This window comes from Anarhichas minor, unplaced genomic scaffold (genome assembly GCF_050575085.1).
Source record: "Anarhichas minor isolate MPS153535 unplaced genomic scaffold, ASM5057508v1 ptg000107l, whole genome shotgun sequence".
In the NCBI taxonomy this organism is placed as follows: Eukaryota; Metazoa; Chordata; class Actinopteri; order Perciformes; family Anarhichadidae; genus Anarhichas; species Anarhichas minor.
In genome coordinates this window covers 34,142-53,234 of record NW_027466553.1, presented here as the reverse complement: position 1 = coordinate 53,234, position 19,093 = coordinate 34,142, and the positions used below count along the sequence as shown (strand labels likewise).

The 19,093-nt window shown below is 37.7% G+C and overlaps 2 protein-coding genes across 2 annotated transcripts; one reads left to right on the top strand and one right to left on the bottom strand.

Moving 5' to 3' along the window:
• Window positions 1-606: 606 nt before the first annotated feature.
• Window positions 607-6,865, bottom strand: LOC142939719 (centriolar coiled-coil protein of 110 kDa-like). The gene is made up of 10 exons (XM_076082857.1): window positions 6,842-6,865; window positions 3,567-3,708; window positions 2,987-3,096; window positions 2,223-2,339; window positions 1,963-2,064; window positions 1,766-1,882; window positions 1,520-1,593; window positions 1,328-1,393; window positions 1,185-1,244; window positions 607-682 (listed from the first exon to the last, which is right to left on the bottom strand). Exons 1-10 carry the CDS (start codon window positions 6,863-6,865, stop codon window positions 607-609), a joined length of 888 nt encoding a protein of 295 aa, XP_075938972.1.
• Window positions 5,724-18,729, top strand: LOC142939717 (nuclear GTPase SLIP-GC-like). The gene is made up of 24 exons (XM_076082855.1): window positions 5,724-5,851; window positions 6,849-6,930; window positions 7,155-7,267; window positions 7,448-7,492; window positions 7,635-7,668; window positions 7,844-7,936; window positions 8,231-8,321; window positions 8,925-9,141; window positions 9,238-9,465; window positions 9,962-10,168; window positions 10,281-10,465; window positions 10,712-10,805; window positions 10,893-10,980; window positions 11,122-11,243; window positions 11,547-11,720; window positions 11,815-11,969; window positions 12,171-12,294; window positions 12,574-12,682; window positions 12,804-12,937; window positions 13,166-13,247; window positions 13,390-13,468; window positions 13,553-15,270; window positions 16,755-16,833; window positions 16,918-18,729. Coding segments are annotated over exons 2-22 (2,442 nt in total). The 5' UTR covers window positions 5,724-5,851; window positions 6,849-6,863; the 3' UTR covers window positions 13,554-15,270; window positions 16,755-16,833; window positions 16,918-18,729.
• The last annotated feature ends 364 nt before the right edge of the window (window positions 18,730-19,093 follow it).

The following is a 19,093-nucleotide window of genomic DNA, read 5'->3' as shown; positions in this document are numbered from 1 at the left end:
AAACACACTGAAATGCCTCAGAGTAATGTAAACTCAGCACCATTTAATACAGAAACAAAGCACAAACAGGTACTTAAAGCCCTTGAACAAAACAAGTCTAATTCATGTATTATACTCACCTAAATACTTTCATGTGATTGTCAGCATGAAAGTCATTTTGTAAATTCTCTTACAGCTATAAGCACTAGATGTTTATGAACACAACATGGTAAATATATGCATGCTAACATGCTGCAGATAGCAAAGGCAATGCTCTTCGGCACGGATACAAATTATTTTCCTTTAACTCTGACCTTCTTCTAGCTTGCATTTAAATAGACTTACTTTCTTTTCACTTCTTTAAAGTGTAAAATGTGTCGACCAGACGATATCAAGCTCCCTGTGAGATGTGTGCTCAGTTCAGCTCTTTTCAGCTACAACAGTAAAACACAATGACATAGTGATGATGTATACCAGTGAGCTCAAGTATGGTAGTGAATACAATCATTTGAGTTTCAGATGGTACAATCATATTAGCAGCACAGACTGGACTTTCAGTGGGGCAAGGTTTGTATTCAAAGACTAAAAAAATCAAAGTTCACAGGTCGGGGGAAGTTGAGTGATCTGTTAACCCAGAGAGTGTTGCTTCTTCAGGCTGTCTGAGCGCCTCACTCTCTCCTCTGGGGTCTTTCTGTACCAGCTCCTGAGAAGAAAAAGCCCCTGTCATACTTTGCTGACTTTAAAGTCATCTGTAAAAGCTGAAATCCAAACATTTCTGTACGCTGTTGCCTTCAGCAAGAGGCAAATAAAGTATTGGAATTACAGTTCATTGGTTAGCCAAGCATGACGTCCACTTCTGGATTTTTGCTGATATGCGAAATAGATTAGGTCAGCATATAAAATATGAAATGTGCAATCAGGAGAGACTTCAGAGCTTAGGTCCAAAGTATACTGGAGCACATGGATTTAAGGCAACACACTTTATTAGAAGACTACCGTTCTGAAGCCAAGTGTGTCTTCATCAGAGTCAGAAAAAGTGTAATGCTTGTTAATTAGGACACTAGCAACCCAAAAAGCTTATCAGCATTTTCTCAGTAGTGGGGTGAGGTGGAGTGACATATCTCCTAAGAGATGACATACGGCAGTTTATGTGATTTATGAAATCAAGATAAGGCACTTTGTGATTTTGGTGAAACAAGTCTCACCCCTGGCGGTTCAGCTGGCCTGGCACAGGAGAGTTTTGGCCTTGGTTTGGCTTCAGGACTCTGTGAATGAAGAAAGGATGTATTTAGATAACTAATCTTCTGGGGACATTAAACACAGGAAATTGTAGTTCAGTCTAGAGCACCTGTTAGTAGTGGGGCTCTTTGGCTTCTGCTGCTTCTTTCTAGCCATTGATGGGGATTCACCGACCCTGGAGGAGCGCCAAACACATACAATAAAAACACTGCTGATCCCTGGAGCCCATCATCAAAAACATTAGTGTCTAAAACCAGATCTCATCTACAATGTAAGGCTGTGTTCCTCTTTCCCATCGTACCTCTTTTTCCTGTCCAGAGACCTCTGTGTGGCAGCAGACAGAACCACTCTCTCCTTGGGGCCCTTGGCTTTCTCCTTTTGAAACAGTCAGTAAGGATCATAGTGTATGACTGAAGCACTGACACTGACGGTATAAGACGAGCCACCAAACAGTGTTTCTTTCCTGTAAGTCACTTTGTCCGTGTGGTAATCAAGGTGTAATATAAATACAGTTCATCATGATAAGCTTTTCAAGTTGACAGGTTACCATGTCTCGCAGCTTCCTCTCTGCTCGGAGCTCCCTGTCCTGCTGCAGCAATGCTAATCGATCCCAGAGAGGCATTTCAAAGAAGATGTCATGGATGTCATAAAGGGCTGCACGTAACTGCGGGACAAAAGAGGCACACATAAACACAGAGTAAGATGGACCTCTGCTGTCTATAGACAGTAACTACACGTTCATACCTGGGCTCTAACTCTCTCCTGCAGGGAGCGATCTTGTGCAGAGCAGGGGCCTCTCTTCTGTGGACCTTCTGTCTGGAAGGAGCGGATGAACTCCTGTGTATCCTAAGCACACATATATACAGAACACATTCCTAAACACAGTTTTTCACTAACATGATGATAGATTTATTGATTAACTCTTATTAAAATCACATTGGTGTTTTCAATTGGTTGTGCTCATTTGTATTTGTGTGTTATTTGTGTTAAACGTGTAATCTCACCAGGATGGTCTGTCGCAGATGTTTGACCTTCTCTGTTTTGAGCAGTCTGCGAGTGAGGAAGCCACGAATGATGGCGCCAATTCGACAGAAGGCTCTCTGCTGCTCTGCTGTCATAACCTGGACAACAAGAAGATACGTGAAGATGGGAACGTGAAGATAGAAAACACAGAGAGGGTTTGACAAATAAACGTCCATCTAATATGTGTTGCGACTTCGCATGTAAAAAGAAAAGCCTAAACTATGAAACCGCGCCAAACCCCTCACCTACACCACCTTGCTCTCTCTCTCTCTCTCTCTCCCCCCTGATACACCCACACACAGACATACAGACACCCACATTCCCCTCGCCACATGCTTGTTTGTTGCTTTTAGGTTTAGTATGCCTGCAGTTGTATAATAGATGTTTGTTGATTTATAATATTATTGATTTTTGATTAGTATTGTTATTGATAATAGCTGTTTTTTATGGTCAGTGCTGATTCAAACCTTCACTGTTCACTCTGAATGTGGAATAGTACTTTTACATTTTTTGAGTGAACACCAATTTTTTGACTTAATCCACAATTTGGTTACTGGTCCCTGATCCCAGGGTGGTGCCCCGTTATTATAAATCGTTGTTAATAATCCTATTGATATTAATCATTTTAAATAATAGCAATAATTTATTTGTATATTTGCCAATAACCAAACCTTCTCCAGCCAGATCTCAACATGTGTAACTTATGCAATCACACACACCCTCTTGTCTACTTGTGCATACCTACCAGACTTAGCCTCGCTCGAGGTTTGCTAACTGCCAATGTGGGTCCCCACAGATAACCGGGAGGCTGGACAGAGGGAGAGGACACACTGGAACTTACAGGACTGGGAAAACCTGGAAAAAGAAACATACTTTCAATTTAGGTGTTTGAACTTCTCTATTTTGAGCTGTCTGCACTTTACATGCAGCTCTTTCTCCAATTTATCTTGATTAAATGGTGAATGAAGAGTTGTCCGAATAGAAGTAGTAATAATAAGAGTTAATAGATCACAACACTCTTTTTGTCTTATGTCAACTCTGTTTTACAACAGTCTATGTGCTCAACTCCAGAGTGGCAGCTATGCAGTTGGCTGTTCAAAGTGTGGCAGCGCCGGCGAAATCCTGCAGCCAGATGGTCAAGGTGTCCCTTTGGGCTAAACCCTGAGGCACTAATGGGGCTACAGGGCTCCTGCACTGGACTGGTACCACAGTGGCTGGATCGACGATTGCCACTTTCACTACCCACTGAGCCCCTGTGACTGGGGGACATCATGGCCCCTGAGAGAGATTCTCCCCAATCTGCCATGCCAGCAACTTCCCCTGACCGTACTGGACTTCGGGGTATAAGGTCTGCTGGGCCGATGGGAAAAGAAATATTGATGTTCCCTGTAGAAACTGGGCGTGGTTTTCTGGGCTGAAGGACTGTTTAAAGCTCTGCAGAGTTACGTTCAGGTAAATGACCATTAGCTGTAGGAACCGATGGGAGCAGGAGAGTTAACAGTGAGAGAAGGACTGCAGGATGTCCATGTCGGCTGGGCGTTTGCTTATACTGGCATGACACAATAAATAACATAACTAACACATCATTATTAGTAATTACCCAACATTACCTTATTACCAAGCTGTCATAATAAGTGCTACAGAAGTCCCTTTATCTTAATGCAGAGGCAGCAGTTTATAATGATGCCAGACAACCTCAACAGGAAGTTACTGGTGAGCCTCTACTACCCTCTGGTGTTCACAGCAAGAAAAACTTAGTGTGGGTAAACAATGTGTGTCAACCATGCTGCCCACATGCATGCACAAGAAACACACACCGGATTGTTCTTTTATTTAAGTGAGTATACCGATACAGCACAAATGATTTATTTCAAGATTTGATGTCAAATGCGAAACAAAACGTGTTAACTGGTAAAAGTGTCAATTTGTGAATGGCCTACAAAGAAAGAGAAAATTTCCAACACAAAAATATACATTCAAATATCTGTTTAACCCGTTCAGGCCTTTGTCATTTGTTCTCGTCTTTCTGTTGCAGCAACTGTTAATCTCACCAAACCATGTGATCTCTGTCAGTGCAGTGAGGGGACAGTTAGTATAAAAGAGTCCAAAGTACCCAGAGCACCAGAGGAGTGGAATACATAGAGAAACTAAAACTAAATGTAAGATTGTTCAATACTACTTGCATACTGTGGAGATAAATCAAAACATCTGTTCAGCAAAACATAGACTCTACTGCCCTCTGGTGTTCACAGCAAGAACAACTTATAGTGGGTGTATTATGTCCACATGCATGCACAACAAACAACTGATTGTATTATTTTATTTTATCGAGCAATGTGATTGATAAAGCACAAATTCCTTAAGATATTAAAACACAAGCGTCACAGCAGTATCAGATACAGTCATACTCATGATAAAATACATACTGCAAAATGTGCACTAACAGTACAATAAACCGTACATCATATAACAAAATAGGTTTATTCAAGAACTCTCCAGCTATAAACAACTAAATGTATGTGGGCGCAGGCTAGTGTCACAGTCAAATTGAAGGATTTTGTATTTCAGATTTTTATCCTTTGAGCTTTGCAGTGAGTTTCAGCTCATTGTTCATCTGTCCGGCCACAACTTTACTGCTGTGGTTCACTCTCAGCGCTCTCAGAGCATCATCTTCGGCTGCAGCAGGAGCTGTTTTCAGATAAATAGCTCTTGAAACCCACTGTGCACTACCTGCTCAGCACCAAACCGCAGACAGACAGTTAGCCAAACATTTGGCTGAATTTTTCACTGTAAACATTTCGAGCAACATATTCAAGATGCAGAAGAAACATAATATTTACAGTACAAGTGAGTATCCACTAACTGGACTTTATAAGATTTAGTGCACAATAGTGGACTTCTGGTATTGCCTGACCTGGCATTGTAGTTCTCTCTCTATATATACAGTATATATATCCTATCTTCCTGTAGTTTTAACACTGGTGAAAATCAACTAAGAACATTTAACCCAAGTACAGTACTTTTAGTACTATTTTGAGGCACGTTTTCCTTTTTAAGTTACTTTGTACATCCAACTCCACTACATCTCAGAGGGGAATACTACACTTCATACACCAGCACACTTATCTGTCAGCTGAAGTTAGTTGCTTTTCAGAGTAAGATTTTACATTAAAATATTTGATAAACTCATAAAATGTAATGTTCAAGATTAAAACAGTGGTTTCCAGCCTGTTAGGCTTGTGTCCCCCTTACACAACCGTTCCTCCCTTTAATGTTGCAGTTGTCAGTATTTAGTTCAGTATGTTCAAACATGTCATTTACAGTTTGAGGCTCAAAAAGCTAAATTATACATCATTTTACCCACATTATTTGAGAAAAGTACAAACAAATTTGTGTAGCAGAACACGGTCTTGTGTCGACAATTTTCATAAGAACGAATAAAATAAATACATAAGTAGGGAGATTCATCATGGGAGGAGTTTCACAACCAGGAATCAAAAACACTTTAGGTTTCGTTTTCCTGTGTGGTGTCGGACAACTATTGAGAACAAAGGACTGCTCCACCTTGGAGGACCGGCATTGATCTACATCTATTGCCTACACGCTACAGGTAACCGTTGGAATTAATATTATGGTATTAAGGAAATCAAACACCGCGGGTGATTCTTATTTACATTTTCTCTTTTAATCTCTTATTGACCGTTTGAAAGCCGGAAGATCTCCTCCGTGAATAACAAACAAAAGGCTGTAAAGTTACACGCTAGAATTTAAATAATGAAGTGCCCTTATCCCGACTTGATGAAAAGTTGGTACTCTTGGGGACAAACAACATATTGCCAGATATCTAACGCTACATGGGAGATTGCGTAAACGTAACGTATGCTGATAGTGACGCACCCTGCATTAGAGTATTTAAACAGGCCTGGTGCTGCAGTGGGTTATTCAGGAAAAGGTACTGAATGTATTTCAATGCAGAACAATAGCCCGTATGCCTGTTATTCAATTATATCATTAGATTCTCATAACTCCTGCAGGAAGCAGGATTTTATTGTTGTAGTTAATTAATTGGTGTAGGACGGCAATTTATTATCATTTTCATCATGGATTAATCTGCTGAACATTTTCTCTTTTAATCGTTTGTTTGTTTGGTTTGTAAACAAATTGAGAAAATAGTGAGAAATGCTGTCACAATTACCCAGATGCCAAAAGTGACACCTTCACAATGGTCCAACAAGCATTATTTTTATTTAATATTTTTTAAATTAGGACTGTTGCCAAAGCTAAACATATTAAATATAAAATAAGATAAAGAGAACCTGGAGCCATAAAATGTTTTAACATGAAAATTGACTTTATCAAAATAGTTGCAAATTATTTTTCTGGCAATTGACTAGTTGATGAATTGATTAATCATTTCAGTTGTTGTATGAACTGATGTATGTCTATATGAGCTGTACCGTTCATTGTGACGTGACTCGTTTTTTCAGTCTTTGCTTTTTCCTTGAGTCTGATAATAGAAGTTTCATAACTTCTTTTCCTTCAGTGAAATGTAACTCTCCAAAGTTGCAGTGGTTGATTTAAAACATGATTATTTGTTTACCTTCCAGTTGCCGTTCGTGGTCATGGATGATTTTGTTCGTAATAAATTAACTGAATGGGGTCTCAGCCAGTTGATACCAATATTTGAAGGTAAAGTATTACCATGACTCTTTTATGGGCACAGATTTTATAAAGTGTTTATATGACCTAACAATACTGAAACGTATAAGCATCTACAGAACTAAAAGAACTATGAAAAATGCTGCAATGTTGTTCTTCAGTACAATGCTGACATATTCTTGACAGACATAGTTTTAAGAAAATGGGAGAGATCAGTGTTGATTAATCCTGGCAATTCTTCTTGTTAATTGCAGAACATGAAATTGACGAAGAAAGTCTTTACCTTCTGAATGATCGAAAAATCACAGAGATGATCCCAAAAATGGGACCAAGGTCAAAATTAGAGGAGAGACTCAAGATGTTAAAGGTAACGTTCTGTACTGTGAACACAATTTACACAAATACTGTATTTATAATTTACAGGAGCACAGACTTCTGTTTTCATGACACATAATTGATAATAATATCTCATTAACAGTAATGAGCTAGAATTTAAACATTTATTTACTATTGTGGATTTGCAACTATTGTCTTTCGTGTCTAAAAGGAACAAAACACAGCAAATCCAGAAACAGTTGAATCATCAGCTGAAGTAAGTTGAATAAAGTTTCAAGCACTCAGATATCATAAAGCATTTATTATAATTATATAGATCATATTTTCATTGTCTATTCAAACTTTTATTTGGCCACTTAGTATTGATTTAAGACACAAATGTTCATGTTCACCCTCAGGGTCGTCCGTCCACCAGTGACACAAGTGATAAAGGTGAGACACACTTTATCTTATTGGTTACATGTAGTGTTCATTGAAGTTTTTTAAGGTGGTAATATCTTACTTTGACTAAGAAACTATATCGAGAACATGTTTTAATATTGTGAGAGGCAGATGCAACAAACTTTTCTTTTTGCTTTTATTTTACCAAATAAAAATATCCAAAAAGTAAAGAGAGAGTCAGATCTTCAGGATGAGTCCAGCCAACGTCAATCACCAACTAGAAAACAACGACTTGTCATCAAACCAGGATCAGACTCAGGTATTTATAATACTTTACGAACAATGGCAACCTACAACTTACTATAGGGTTAACTTTTTTATGTAATAACATTTTTACTTAGCTTACTTACATAGCAAATGTGTGTTTCTATATCTTGGCCACAAAAAATACTCTCATTTGCTGCCATATGCAATCTTGTCATCTTATCAATCTTATCCTACATGGACCTGGCAGAGAAAGTCCCTCTCACGCTCTCCTCATTGTGCATTACCGCTTACTTGATACACTGGTTCATGGTTCCTGCTGAACAGTTCTTTACTTTCACTCTGACAGAAGAAATCATACTGTCTGATGTGAAAAACATCATGAGATGTGTCAGTCTGAAAATACCTCCCCAAGACAACAAGCTCAACAACTTCCTGAAGTAAGTATAAAGTTTATTAAAGTTTCCATATTAATATGTTATACGGGCCTGGTTCCACTGCTGACCAGAGGCCAGTTTCACTAAGAGATTTAAGACTGATAGTGTTGAGCCAGACATCATGGGTTTGTCCGGCCGTACGTACGTACGTACGTATGTCCATTTCTCACCAACGTCTCGAAGGAATTTGTTTTGGACTCAAGGATGAACTGATTACAATTTGGTGGTCACAGGTCAAGGTCACTGTGACCTCACAAAACACATTTTTGATCATAACTGAAGAATTCAGTTAATTATGACAATTCCACACAAATGTCTAATAGGATAAAATGATGAAGTGATGACAATTTGGAAAGACATGGATGCAAACTGCAACTTGACTGTTTGTCTGAGGGATTCAGTCGTGAGGCGTTAATTCTAGTTCTGTTTGAAAAAAAAGTCTTAATTTACCCAAAATGTACAGTAAATGACTTCTACTGAAGATAGTACAATATGCTGAAGAGGGCTGTTCATAGACGGATCTCTTTCTGACTTTGACACATTCTATCAGTGTTTTTATGTTTTGAAACAAATTAATTAACCCGCACATAAACTCTTATACAACAGGAAAAAAATCAGTGATTTGAAGACGGACAAGAGGGAGGTGGTTGGTGTCTTTGGCAGAACCGGGGCTGGAAAGAGCTCTTTGATAAATGCCGTCATTGGAGAGAAGGATCTCCTGCCCTCTGGAGACATCAGAGCATGTACCTCAGTCATGATTAAAGTGGAGGCTAACATGCAGAACTCAAAGTATGAGGCAAACATTGAGTTCATTACAAAAGAGGTAAAATGAGCTGAATATGTTTGTTTACGTGAAACTATGCCAAATGTATGCCATATGATTTAACGAAGTTAAAGGTATTTTTTAAATTCTATTTAGGAGTGGAAAGATGAGTTGTGGTTCTTTAAAAATTTCCTTGGGGATAATGCGGATCAGGAAAGTGATCAGGAAAGTGACGATGATTGTCGGGACATAGATGACAAGCTGTCAGCGCTGTATGGAGAAGACTGGAAAATCAAATCTGTTGATGACCTCATGAATGACAGATATTTCAAAGAGATCCCAGAATTTCTCCTTTCCAAGAGGAAGATTTTGACAGTAAAAACAGTGAGTAAGAGTAAAAATCTTGTATCACTTCATAAGAAGCCTTCTTGTCTGTCTGACAGAGGGAAATGTTATTGAGGTTTATGTACAAATGTAAAAGTAAAATCAGTATGTGAAATTTAAAAACAGAGCCTTGATGCACCTGTCCTCGAAAACTACAAACCCATAGAAAATGTCCCCTTTATAGAAAAATCATGAAGAAGTTTGTCTACCGGTAGATAAATATATTTATATAACTGTTTTAACAACATCCAATCAGGATTTTTCCTCCATCTTTGTGCCCAAACATTTTACATTAGCATTAAATGACATCTTGTATTATTAAATCTCAACACTGCTTTTGTTGTTTCAATGATGGGGTAATTTAATTGCTCTTATTTTATATATTTTCTTGTTTTAATTCTTTTGTACAATTTGTAAAGCAGTTTGAAGTTGGGGTCTGTGCATATGAATGAAATATTCTTACGTTGCATTAATCTCATTTTATTATTTATTGCAGGCTAAAGAGCTATCTGCAAAATTAGTCAGATACACAAGAAGCGACCCAAAAGATGGAGAAGGTGAAGAAGTAAAGAGTTGGTATTGGCCACTAGTGAAGTGTGTGACTATCAAGGTGCCAAATAATGATCTTCTGAAGCACGTCACACTTGTGGATCTTCCTGGAAATGGGGATCGTAACAAGAGCAGGGACAAGATGTGGAAAACGGTAATTCATCACATGCAGTGCTGTTTAGTGTATTACTGTGTTAAACTGTGACATCATGATATTACAAAGTACTGATGACCATCATAATTAACTTGCTGTCATGTCCCTTCAGGTCGTTGGAAGTTGTTCCACTGTGTGGATCGTGACTGAAATGAATCGAGTTGCATCAGAGCGAGAAGCCTGGGAGATCCTGGAAAGTGCCTCTAGCTTCATGGGAAATGGTGGCCAGTGTCAGCACATTCACTTTATCTGCACCAAGTCTGACCTCACGGAAGATTCAGACGATTCAAAAGAGCAGTAAGTGATTTAAGATGCCAACAGTACATATACATATATGTTAAAAGAAAACTTCCTATTAGATCACGGACCTGTAAATTAAAGTGATGCACGTTTCAGTATAAATGGTGGATTCGATAGTTACAGCTGCAGGTTTAAAAGAGATCATTTAGACTTTTATTCTCGATGCAAAAAAAGTTGGAATTTGAGGTTTCAGTTCTCCAAAAACTGTTTGAGGTGCAAAATAATGCAAATATTTTCATTTAGTTCAGCAGCTGGTGTTCGTGCTTTGATATTGAAAAAAAACGATCGAGCCAAGAAAGAAGTGAGAGGAGAATTCAGCAAACTAAAGGAGGTTAAGGTGAGTTTTATAGACTGACAGAAAGTATAACATAAAGATTGTCTACGACTCTAAGCATTCCTTAAAACCAAAACGTTTTCTTTTCAGAAACATTTCAGTGATGGAAGTCTAAAAGTGTTCACAGTGAGCTCCAAAGAGTTTCTAAAACAGAAACGTCGAGATAAAGACGACACTGGTAGGTGAAGTCTTCATATATGAGCACATTTAGATTTACTTTACTTTAACAAAACAAACAAGAATGACTATTTGGATTATGGCAATAAAATGTTCGTCTGTTTTGTAACTATGTAAGATGCAAACTACATTTTTTTTACAGAAATACCCAAACTTCAGAAATTTCTGCAGGATCTCAATGACTGTCACTCAGAGACGTTAAACTGTGTGTCTGGAGCTCGTGGGATTCTCTCTCTGATTCAAGGGGCCCGCCGTAGAGGAGGGGTAAGATCAAGAAATAAAATCTCTTTCTTTGTCTTTAATCATTAATATTGACAGAAAATAATGTGAAAACATAAAGTCAAAGACAGACTACTTACATGTAATGTCATCCATACATATATTTTATCAATAAAGTTTCCTGATTTCGTGTTGCTTCAGAGAGGCTGCATAACGACAGTAATTAAAGGGTGGTCTCACTCAAAATCAACAACAGTTTGTATAAATGTGAATAACTCAAGAAAACTCAGTCAAGTAACAGAATGGTTTCATTGCTTTGAATACTGAATGTGTTGTTGTTGATTTCAGGCTGACACAAAGACAGCTGTGTACACAGTCCTTCAACAAAAGATGAGGGATGAACTTGATAAAGTCAGGAAACCAATGGAAGAGACTAATCAGGCTTTTGAAAAGTGCCTCAGTGAGGGGGTTGAAAAATCTAAAAGTTCATGTGAAAAAGCCTTGAAGTCTGTGATACATCCTGTACGTATTTGAATTATTACAACATCATTACAACGGATTTTGCACTTTATATGAATGTCTTAAAAATGTTTCTGTTTTTTCTGTTTTGTTTCAGAATAAGTCAGGTAGGGGTTTCCACAAGACACTGAAGTGTATAGTACAACATGATGGCATACACAAGACAACAAAGGGGAAACAAATAAACCTCAATATGAAGTTATCTTCATGCCTGACTGAGAGCATTGATGAGGAATTCAAGAAGACCTTCCCGTAAGAAATGACTTAATAAAGACATAAAACCCTGAGCAGGCTAATTGTACAAACTATGGAGAATGTCTAGAAATAACAAATTGTACATTATACAGTTATACAAGTTATGAGATATAATGCATACATACAAATTACATTATTGAAATACAAACTTGTCAATGATGCATTTATGAAACATTTCAACTTGTTAACATGTTTCAGAAATGAAGGAAAATGTGGACCTTTCAGCGGAGTCCTCAATTCATTTTCACTTGACACGAAGATGATGAAAGAGAAGACAGAGTACAAAGATGTCGAACTGCAATTGATATTTCTCATTACAGAGGTAAAAGAGGAGAATAGTACCGTTAATCTTTATTAAGCTATTAGTCCAGGTCAGAAAGGCTTCAGCAGACATGAAGAATGTCATTAGACATTAGAGAATAAATGAAATATAGATGTTTTTAGCTGTTAACATATATACACTGAATATGAAGAAGTCTATCAATACAGTCAATGTCAGTTACAACTGGAGACGCCCTTTGAAAAATGATGAGCCTTATTTGTATATTACCTTGATTTTATCTAAAATATGTGGATCTACGATTCATATTCTCTCTCTTAGGAAGAACAGATTAAGACAAAACTCAACAAAATCATCTGTGACCGTAAGAAAACAATCTACAGCAGTCTGACGACAACAATTGAGACAAACATGCAGAAATGCTATGACGGTACGATAAAGATCATCACATATAAAACCTGACACTGTAAAGATGCACATTATTCATCATAATTGTGCAGAATGTAATTATAATAACATTTAATTGACGAATGTTTTCTGTTTTATTGTAGAAGCAAAACAAATTGAGGGAACGGACATGCTGAATAAAATGAGAAAAACTATGGAGAAGCACGTACTTGATCCAAAAAACGTCATGTTTCAGAAAGCTAAAGCTGTTATGTTGAAACAGCTGAGGGACTTGATGGTTTGTAACATTTTATAATAAGTCGTACGATGAGGATATAGTAAAACATGTTGTGCTGCTTATCTTTATCTACAATTCTAGGTCATCATATATATAATCAAGTGGAATATGCCTCTTTTTGAATGCAGCTTTTACTACTAACACACTGCAGGCCCTTTCACAAACATTCAGCTATTGTTATAAGACACATTTTGTCTGTGAGTGATAAAGATTTTTATGCTAATTTAGAATGACATCCTGAAAAATCTGGAAGAATCAATGCAGGAATCAATCGAGCTGTCGCTCAAGACAGATGGTGTCTCAATCCCAGGTAAAGACAACGTTACAAAATAATAACATGATGATCACTAAAATTACTCAAAATATTTGATTGAAATGAATAGGTCAACAAATTTCCAATATTGTGATTAATAGTGAACTTGATGTTAACATTATGTTGTTGTTGTTTTAAGACGTTGAATTGGAACTTGTGATGGTGAAGAAACACTACAAAGAACTGAAGGGAAGCCCAGATCAAGAACCACTAATTTGGTAAAACTGTAGTTAAAATATCTACATAATGCCTCCAGATTGAGCTGTTCTGGATAATGCTAACAATGCTTTTTATTACACTAGAGCTGTTCCGCCCAGCCCGGCAGCTGCACAGCTGACAACCAACTGAAGAGCCCTGCATGCACGCTGGTTAGAGACGTGAGGCCTCTGGATTTGGTCTCAACCATTTTTGTCAACTCATCTTATCCAGGTTCTCTTTGAGTGTTGTTTTGATATGTACTTTGAATTAGCTTGTTGTGAAAGACATAGAAATTCTATATTTTCTATCTTTTGTAGGACATTTTTGCTTTTAAATGATTAATGATCAGATGCAGACAGAAAATGTGTGTGGGGTACAGGTCTTAGAGACCGGTCCACTATGATGTCCCAGATACATTTTGTTTTAATGATTTAACATTTTTTTCTTGATTTCTATACGTTTTTAGTCCAATTTTAATTGACATTCCAATGATTTTATGGGTGTTTAACATAAATCCTGAACCTTGATCACAGTACGTACTGTATGTTTAATTTTCAAAGAATGATCTGACCTTCTTTCTATTGTTGAAGTGTCCACCAAGAATGTCCGAGACACACTACACCCTAGAAACCCATCTCTCTATTCTGCAATTAAAATAATTGATACACCAAATGATTAACACCTCTCTGCCTGAGGAGCGAGAGGCGAGACCCCAAAAAGCGTTAAGGCAGCATCCTGTGGTTTGAGCATCTGGCTGACACTTACACAATTTAGTCTTCTAGGCGTGTTGTAGATTCACACCTAAACTGGCATGTATGAAACATGACCCCTGTGACCTCGAGCCAGACAGGAGGTCCCATCTTAATGTGTTGTTTGTATTTCAGACAAGTTGTTTATCCTCTATTGTCTTTCCATTGTCTATGATGAGTTACGATCTATTGTTTATTATCAAGCTAAGAGTTGTATTTTCAGATATCAATATACTCGTTACATGTAATCCCATATTGTTTAGGGATGGTTCAATGATTTTGATTTAATGTGTGACTTTCTATCATTTACCAAAATATAATCATACGTGCTTGTAGTGTTGACTGTTTGTTAAAACTAATGAAATAAGTGAACTTTTAGTGAACTCACTCTGACAGGATGATTGACAGTCACCAGGAGAGAAAGGCTGTAAACTCAGGAAACTAATCAGTTAGTTAGAGAGACATCCTGTTCAATGGGGCCTGTGTACTGGAACATCCTGTTTCAGGCCGTAAAGTTAGAGAAGCATAAGAAGTGCTTTATCTGTGTAACAGACACACCGATATATACATTTTATCCTTAAAGCGTAGAACATGAGAATATACAATAAGTAGTTCTTAACGTCTCAGAAGAAGAGGACATAGGTGCAGGCAGTCAGCTGCATGGATCACAAGTTCCCACTACACACCTTCCACAAAGGGGGGGTTGTTTACCCTAAAAAGTAGGTCTGTCAGAAGTGATAAGACTATTAGGACTGTTTCGTCCAATGATTTGAGAATGATCTGTTGTCTACCATATATGGACCTGGAGGTTGCAGGAAGCGCCAAGGAGAAGCGTATATATAGGAGACAGCAAAGGATCGAGGCTTTTTGGCCTTTTTTGGATGACTTCTGGTGGGTTCATACTCTTAACATTTGACATTTTGTATTAACTTTTACATCGATTTTTTGGTATTCATTTTTGTTAATCTTTTTTTCCTTTCTGTAAAAAACAAATAAAACTGGTTTGTATTTTGTGCATTCCAACCAAAGTCCAGTGTTGCTCATCTCTGGTGGGGTCCTCTAGTCTCCTAAAGGTAAGAGTGCTCTTCCCCTGGGATAGGCTGTCCTGATAATGATTGCTCTTCATGTACAAACAGGTTTAGTAAAGGTGTGTTGTTATTAATTAACGATTGATGGTAGTGGAATGTATTATGCTTGTTCATGCATTGTTCATGCAAGTGCCACTTAATGATGCAAGAACATGGAACATGCGGACACACAGATGGGCCTTAAATAGGGACGGGCATCATTTTGCACAATTATAGTTCCTTTCTTATTACTGTGCAAGAAAAATAATAACTTAATGCAATAATAATTGAACAAAATAGAAAGAAAAGAGGGATCATAGAGGCCATTACATCAGGTCACCACTAAAACCTTTAACTACCGACCACACTGCATCATGAGAGTTTCTCCCCTGCGATGCTCGTTGGGTCAATCCAGTTTCACTGTAAACATTTTATTTTAATTTTATAATCAGAGACCAGAAAATTCAAAATAATTTCAGAATTTATTCTGGTAATAAAAAACATTAAAAAGTACCTTTTCTTTTTTTTAAAGAGAGAGTACAGCAATGTCATCAAACAACATCAAGACACTGAATACTTTTGACGTAGAAATGATGTCTGTGTGGTATCACAGTGAACTAGTGGGTGTACCAATTCCTTAACAACAATATATTCTTATATTTAGTCTGACCCTCAGTGTTGACATGGCAGTCGACAATGAGGGAAAACTTACAGAGAATTTGACTCAATCGTCTCAGTAATTTAGTTTCACTCAGTGTTGCTGTGCATCTCCTGTTGTGTGAAGCTACATTAATGTAACAGTGCGCCACTGTGTAAAAAGAAATATCACCAATGTTGAAACACACTGAAATGCCTCAGAGTAATGTAAACTCAGCACCATTTAATACAGAAACAAAGAAGAAGAAGTTTTCTGTTTTATTGCAGTTTCAAAACAAATTAAAGGAGACGGCATGCTGAGTAATATGAGGGACACTATTGTGAAGCACGTACTTGGGTTAAAAAACGTCATGTTTCAGGAAGCTAAAGCTGATATGTTGAAACAGCTGAGGGACTTGATGGTTTGTAACATTTTATAATAAGTCGTACGATGAGGATATAGTAAAACATGTTGTGCTGCTTATCTTTATCTACAATTCTAGGTCATCATATATATAATCAAGTGGAATATGCCTCTTGTTGAATGCTGCTATTGCTACTAACACACTGCAGGCCCTTTCACAAACATTCAGCTATTGTTATAAGACACATTTTGTGTGTGAGTGATCAAGATTTTTATGCTAATTTAGAAATACATCCTGGTCAATCTGGAAAAAACAGTGCAGAAATCAATCGAGCTGTCGCTCAAGACAGATGGTGACTCAATCCCAGGTAAAGGCAACGTTGCAAAATAATAACATGATAATCATTAAAAATATTGACTGAAATGAATATGTCAACAAATTTCCAATAGTGTGATTAATAGTGAACTTGATGTTAACATGTTTTTTTAGACGTTACATCGGAGCTTGTGATGGTGAAGAAACACTACAAAGAACTAAAGGGAAGCCCAGACGAAGAACCACTAATTTGGTAAAACTGTAGTTAAAATATCTACATAATGCCTCCAGATTGAGCTGTTCTGAATAATGCTAACGATGCTTTTTATTACACTAGAGCTGGTCCGCCCAGCCGGCAGCTGCACAGCTGACAACCAACTGAAGAGCCCTGCATGCACGCTGGTTAGAGACGTGAGGCCTCTGGATTTGGTCTCAACCATTTTTGTCAACTCATCTTATCCAGGTTCTCTTTGAGTGTTGTTTTGATATGTACTTTGAATTAGCTTGTTGTGAAAGACATGCATAAAGATTCTATGTGTTGTTGGGCATTTTTGCTTTTGAATGATTAATGATCAGATGCAGACAGAAAATGTGTGGGGGGTGAGAGCGGGATTTCATGCAGCAAAGGTCCCCAGTCTGATTCAAACCAGGTACATTGTGGTTTACACTGTACAGGTCTAATGCCGTGTTCACATTCGCGTCATTCGCGCCACCGGTCTCGCCGGGGACTATTTGTGTTCATTCGCGCGAACCGCGCTGGACGTGCCGAAGAGGGGGCGTGGCTTATTGCCCTGAAAGCCGTTCAACTGTCCGCCATTAACCATGGAAAAAATAACCTCTATTTCTGCTTAGTACGTGTTGTGGAAGTCACAGATATCCCGGGAAACTAAATGCCGTCTTGTCTGGGTTTATAATATTGTCCAGAGGAGCTCCGTGGATTTTATCGAGCTGTATTCACTGTGTCTAGCAAGCCACACGTCGCTGTTTACTACAGCTGTATGAACACAAAATAAACAGATTTGGCTGTGATTTAACGACAATAAACCGACAAAAAGGGACTCCGAAACAACTACGTAATGATGCCGATTTGTAGGCTACTTGTCTTCTCAATGGAGCTCGGATGGTGCTAGGCTAAGCTAACATTGTAGCAGCTCCATCAACACTCAACATAACGTCACACAGGCGTAAATACGGCAGCATTTATTCATTGTTTGTACCGGATGGTTTACACAAATATTTATACACATAGTTTGGTCCGGTCTCTATTGATATGTGGTATTGTAGAGCTCTGGGTGAACACAGACGGCTACAGTATTTATTTCCTGATTCAACAACGGCAGGAAGTCAGTGATGACAGGAGCATCTCAACGCTGATAGGCTATCGCGCTGGGGCGTAACGCGAATATTTCGCTGAAGTTGAAAAATTTCAACTCACACGCTTGGGGCGATTTGCCGTTTGACGCGAATTCGCATCAATCGCGTCGCGCCATTGCAAATTCGCGCCGCGGCAGTCTCATTGCATCTGTGCATAGACTTTGTATGTATGTATTTCATGATTTAACATTTTTTTCTTCATTCATCAATGTTCTTAATTGTTTTTAAATCTCCTTTTCTTTTGCCTTATGTTTTGATGTTTTTAATGGTTTTATGTGACGAACTTTGAATTGCCTTGTTGATGAAATGTGCTATACAAATAAACTTGCCTAGCCTATGTTGTAAAATTATCTAAAACTTAAAACTTCTCATCTTAGATCTGACCTAAAATTGAATTGCCTGAAACAAATCTACATCAGTTCCCAAGCATTTTTAGTAACACACACCACAAATACTATATATATTATAAATGTGTGATAAATCCTGAACCTTGATCACAGTACATACTGTATGTTGAATTTTCAAAGAATGATCTGACCTTTTTTCTTTCATGTTCAAGGACAAAACTTTATTACTGCAAAATAATGTTTTCTAAGTGTGTTAATTCATATATCAAAAATTGGATAGAACTAGATGATAGTAATAAACCATTCTATGTTTTCTCATTATTTACTTAAAAATATTTTTTTCTTAATCTACACTGATTCTAAATTAATTGAATGTATTTGACATGGTATACTGACCAATAAAGTTCACTTTTAAAGTGCCACATGTACTTTGGCTTCTTTGTTGTTTATGTTGTAAAATTATCTAAAAGCTTCTTTATGTTCTCACTAACATCAGCTTTTATTGTGAGATGAACAAATGATTTTCCAACTTTGTTCTTGTCAAATTCTTCTTACTTAAAACTTCTCGTCTTAGATTTGACCCTAAAATTAAATTGCCTGACACAAACCTACATTACATTACAGTCATTTAGCAGACGCTTTTATCCAAAGCGACTTAAAATTCAGATTCAGATCACATTTCTACACCGTAGGCACAACTACGGGAGCAATTTTGGGGTTAAGTGTCTTGCTCGAGGACACATCGACATGCGACTAGCAGAGCCGGGGATTGAACCGCCGACCCTCTGAAAG

Bases quoted from the DNA above. Each gene is read 5' to 3' on its own strand.
- LOC142939719 (XM_076082857.1), bottom strand. From the start codon at position 6,865: ATGACCACGAACGGCAACTGGAAG. The intron at 3,097-3,566 runs GTCAGGGGAAGT...TTCTTTTTCCAG, and splicing joins ATACCCCGAAGTCCAGTACG to GTTTTCCCAGTCCTGTAAGT. The intron at 2,340-2,986 runs GTAGGTATGCAC...CTTGTTGTCCAG, and splicing joins CTCGAGCGAGGCTAAGTCTG to GTTATGACAGCAGAGCAGCA.
- LOC142939717 (XM_076082855.1), top strand. From the start codon at position 6,864: ATGGATGATTTTGTTCGTAATAAATTAACTGAATGGGGTCTCAGCCAG. The intron at 9,466-9,961 runs GTGAGTAAGAGT...TATTTATTGCAG, and splicing joins AGATTTTGACAGTAAAAACA to GCTAAAGAGCTATCTGCAAA. The intron at 13,248-13,389 runs GTAAAGACAACG...TGTTGTTTTAAG, and splicing joins AGATGGTGTCTCAATCCCAG to ACGTTGAATTGGAACTTGTG.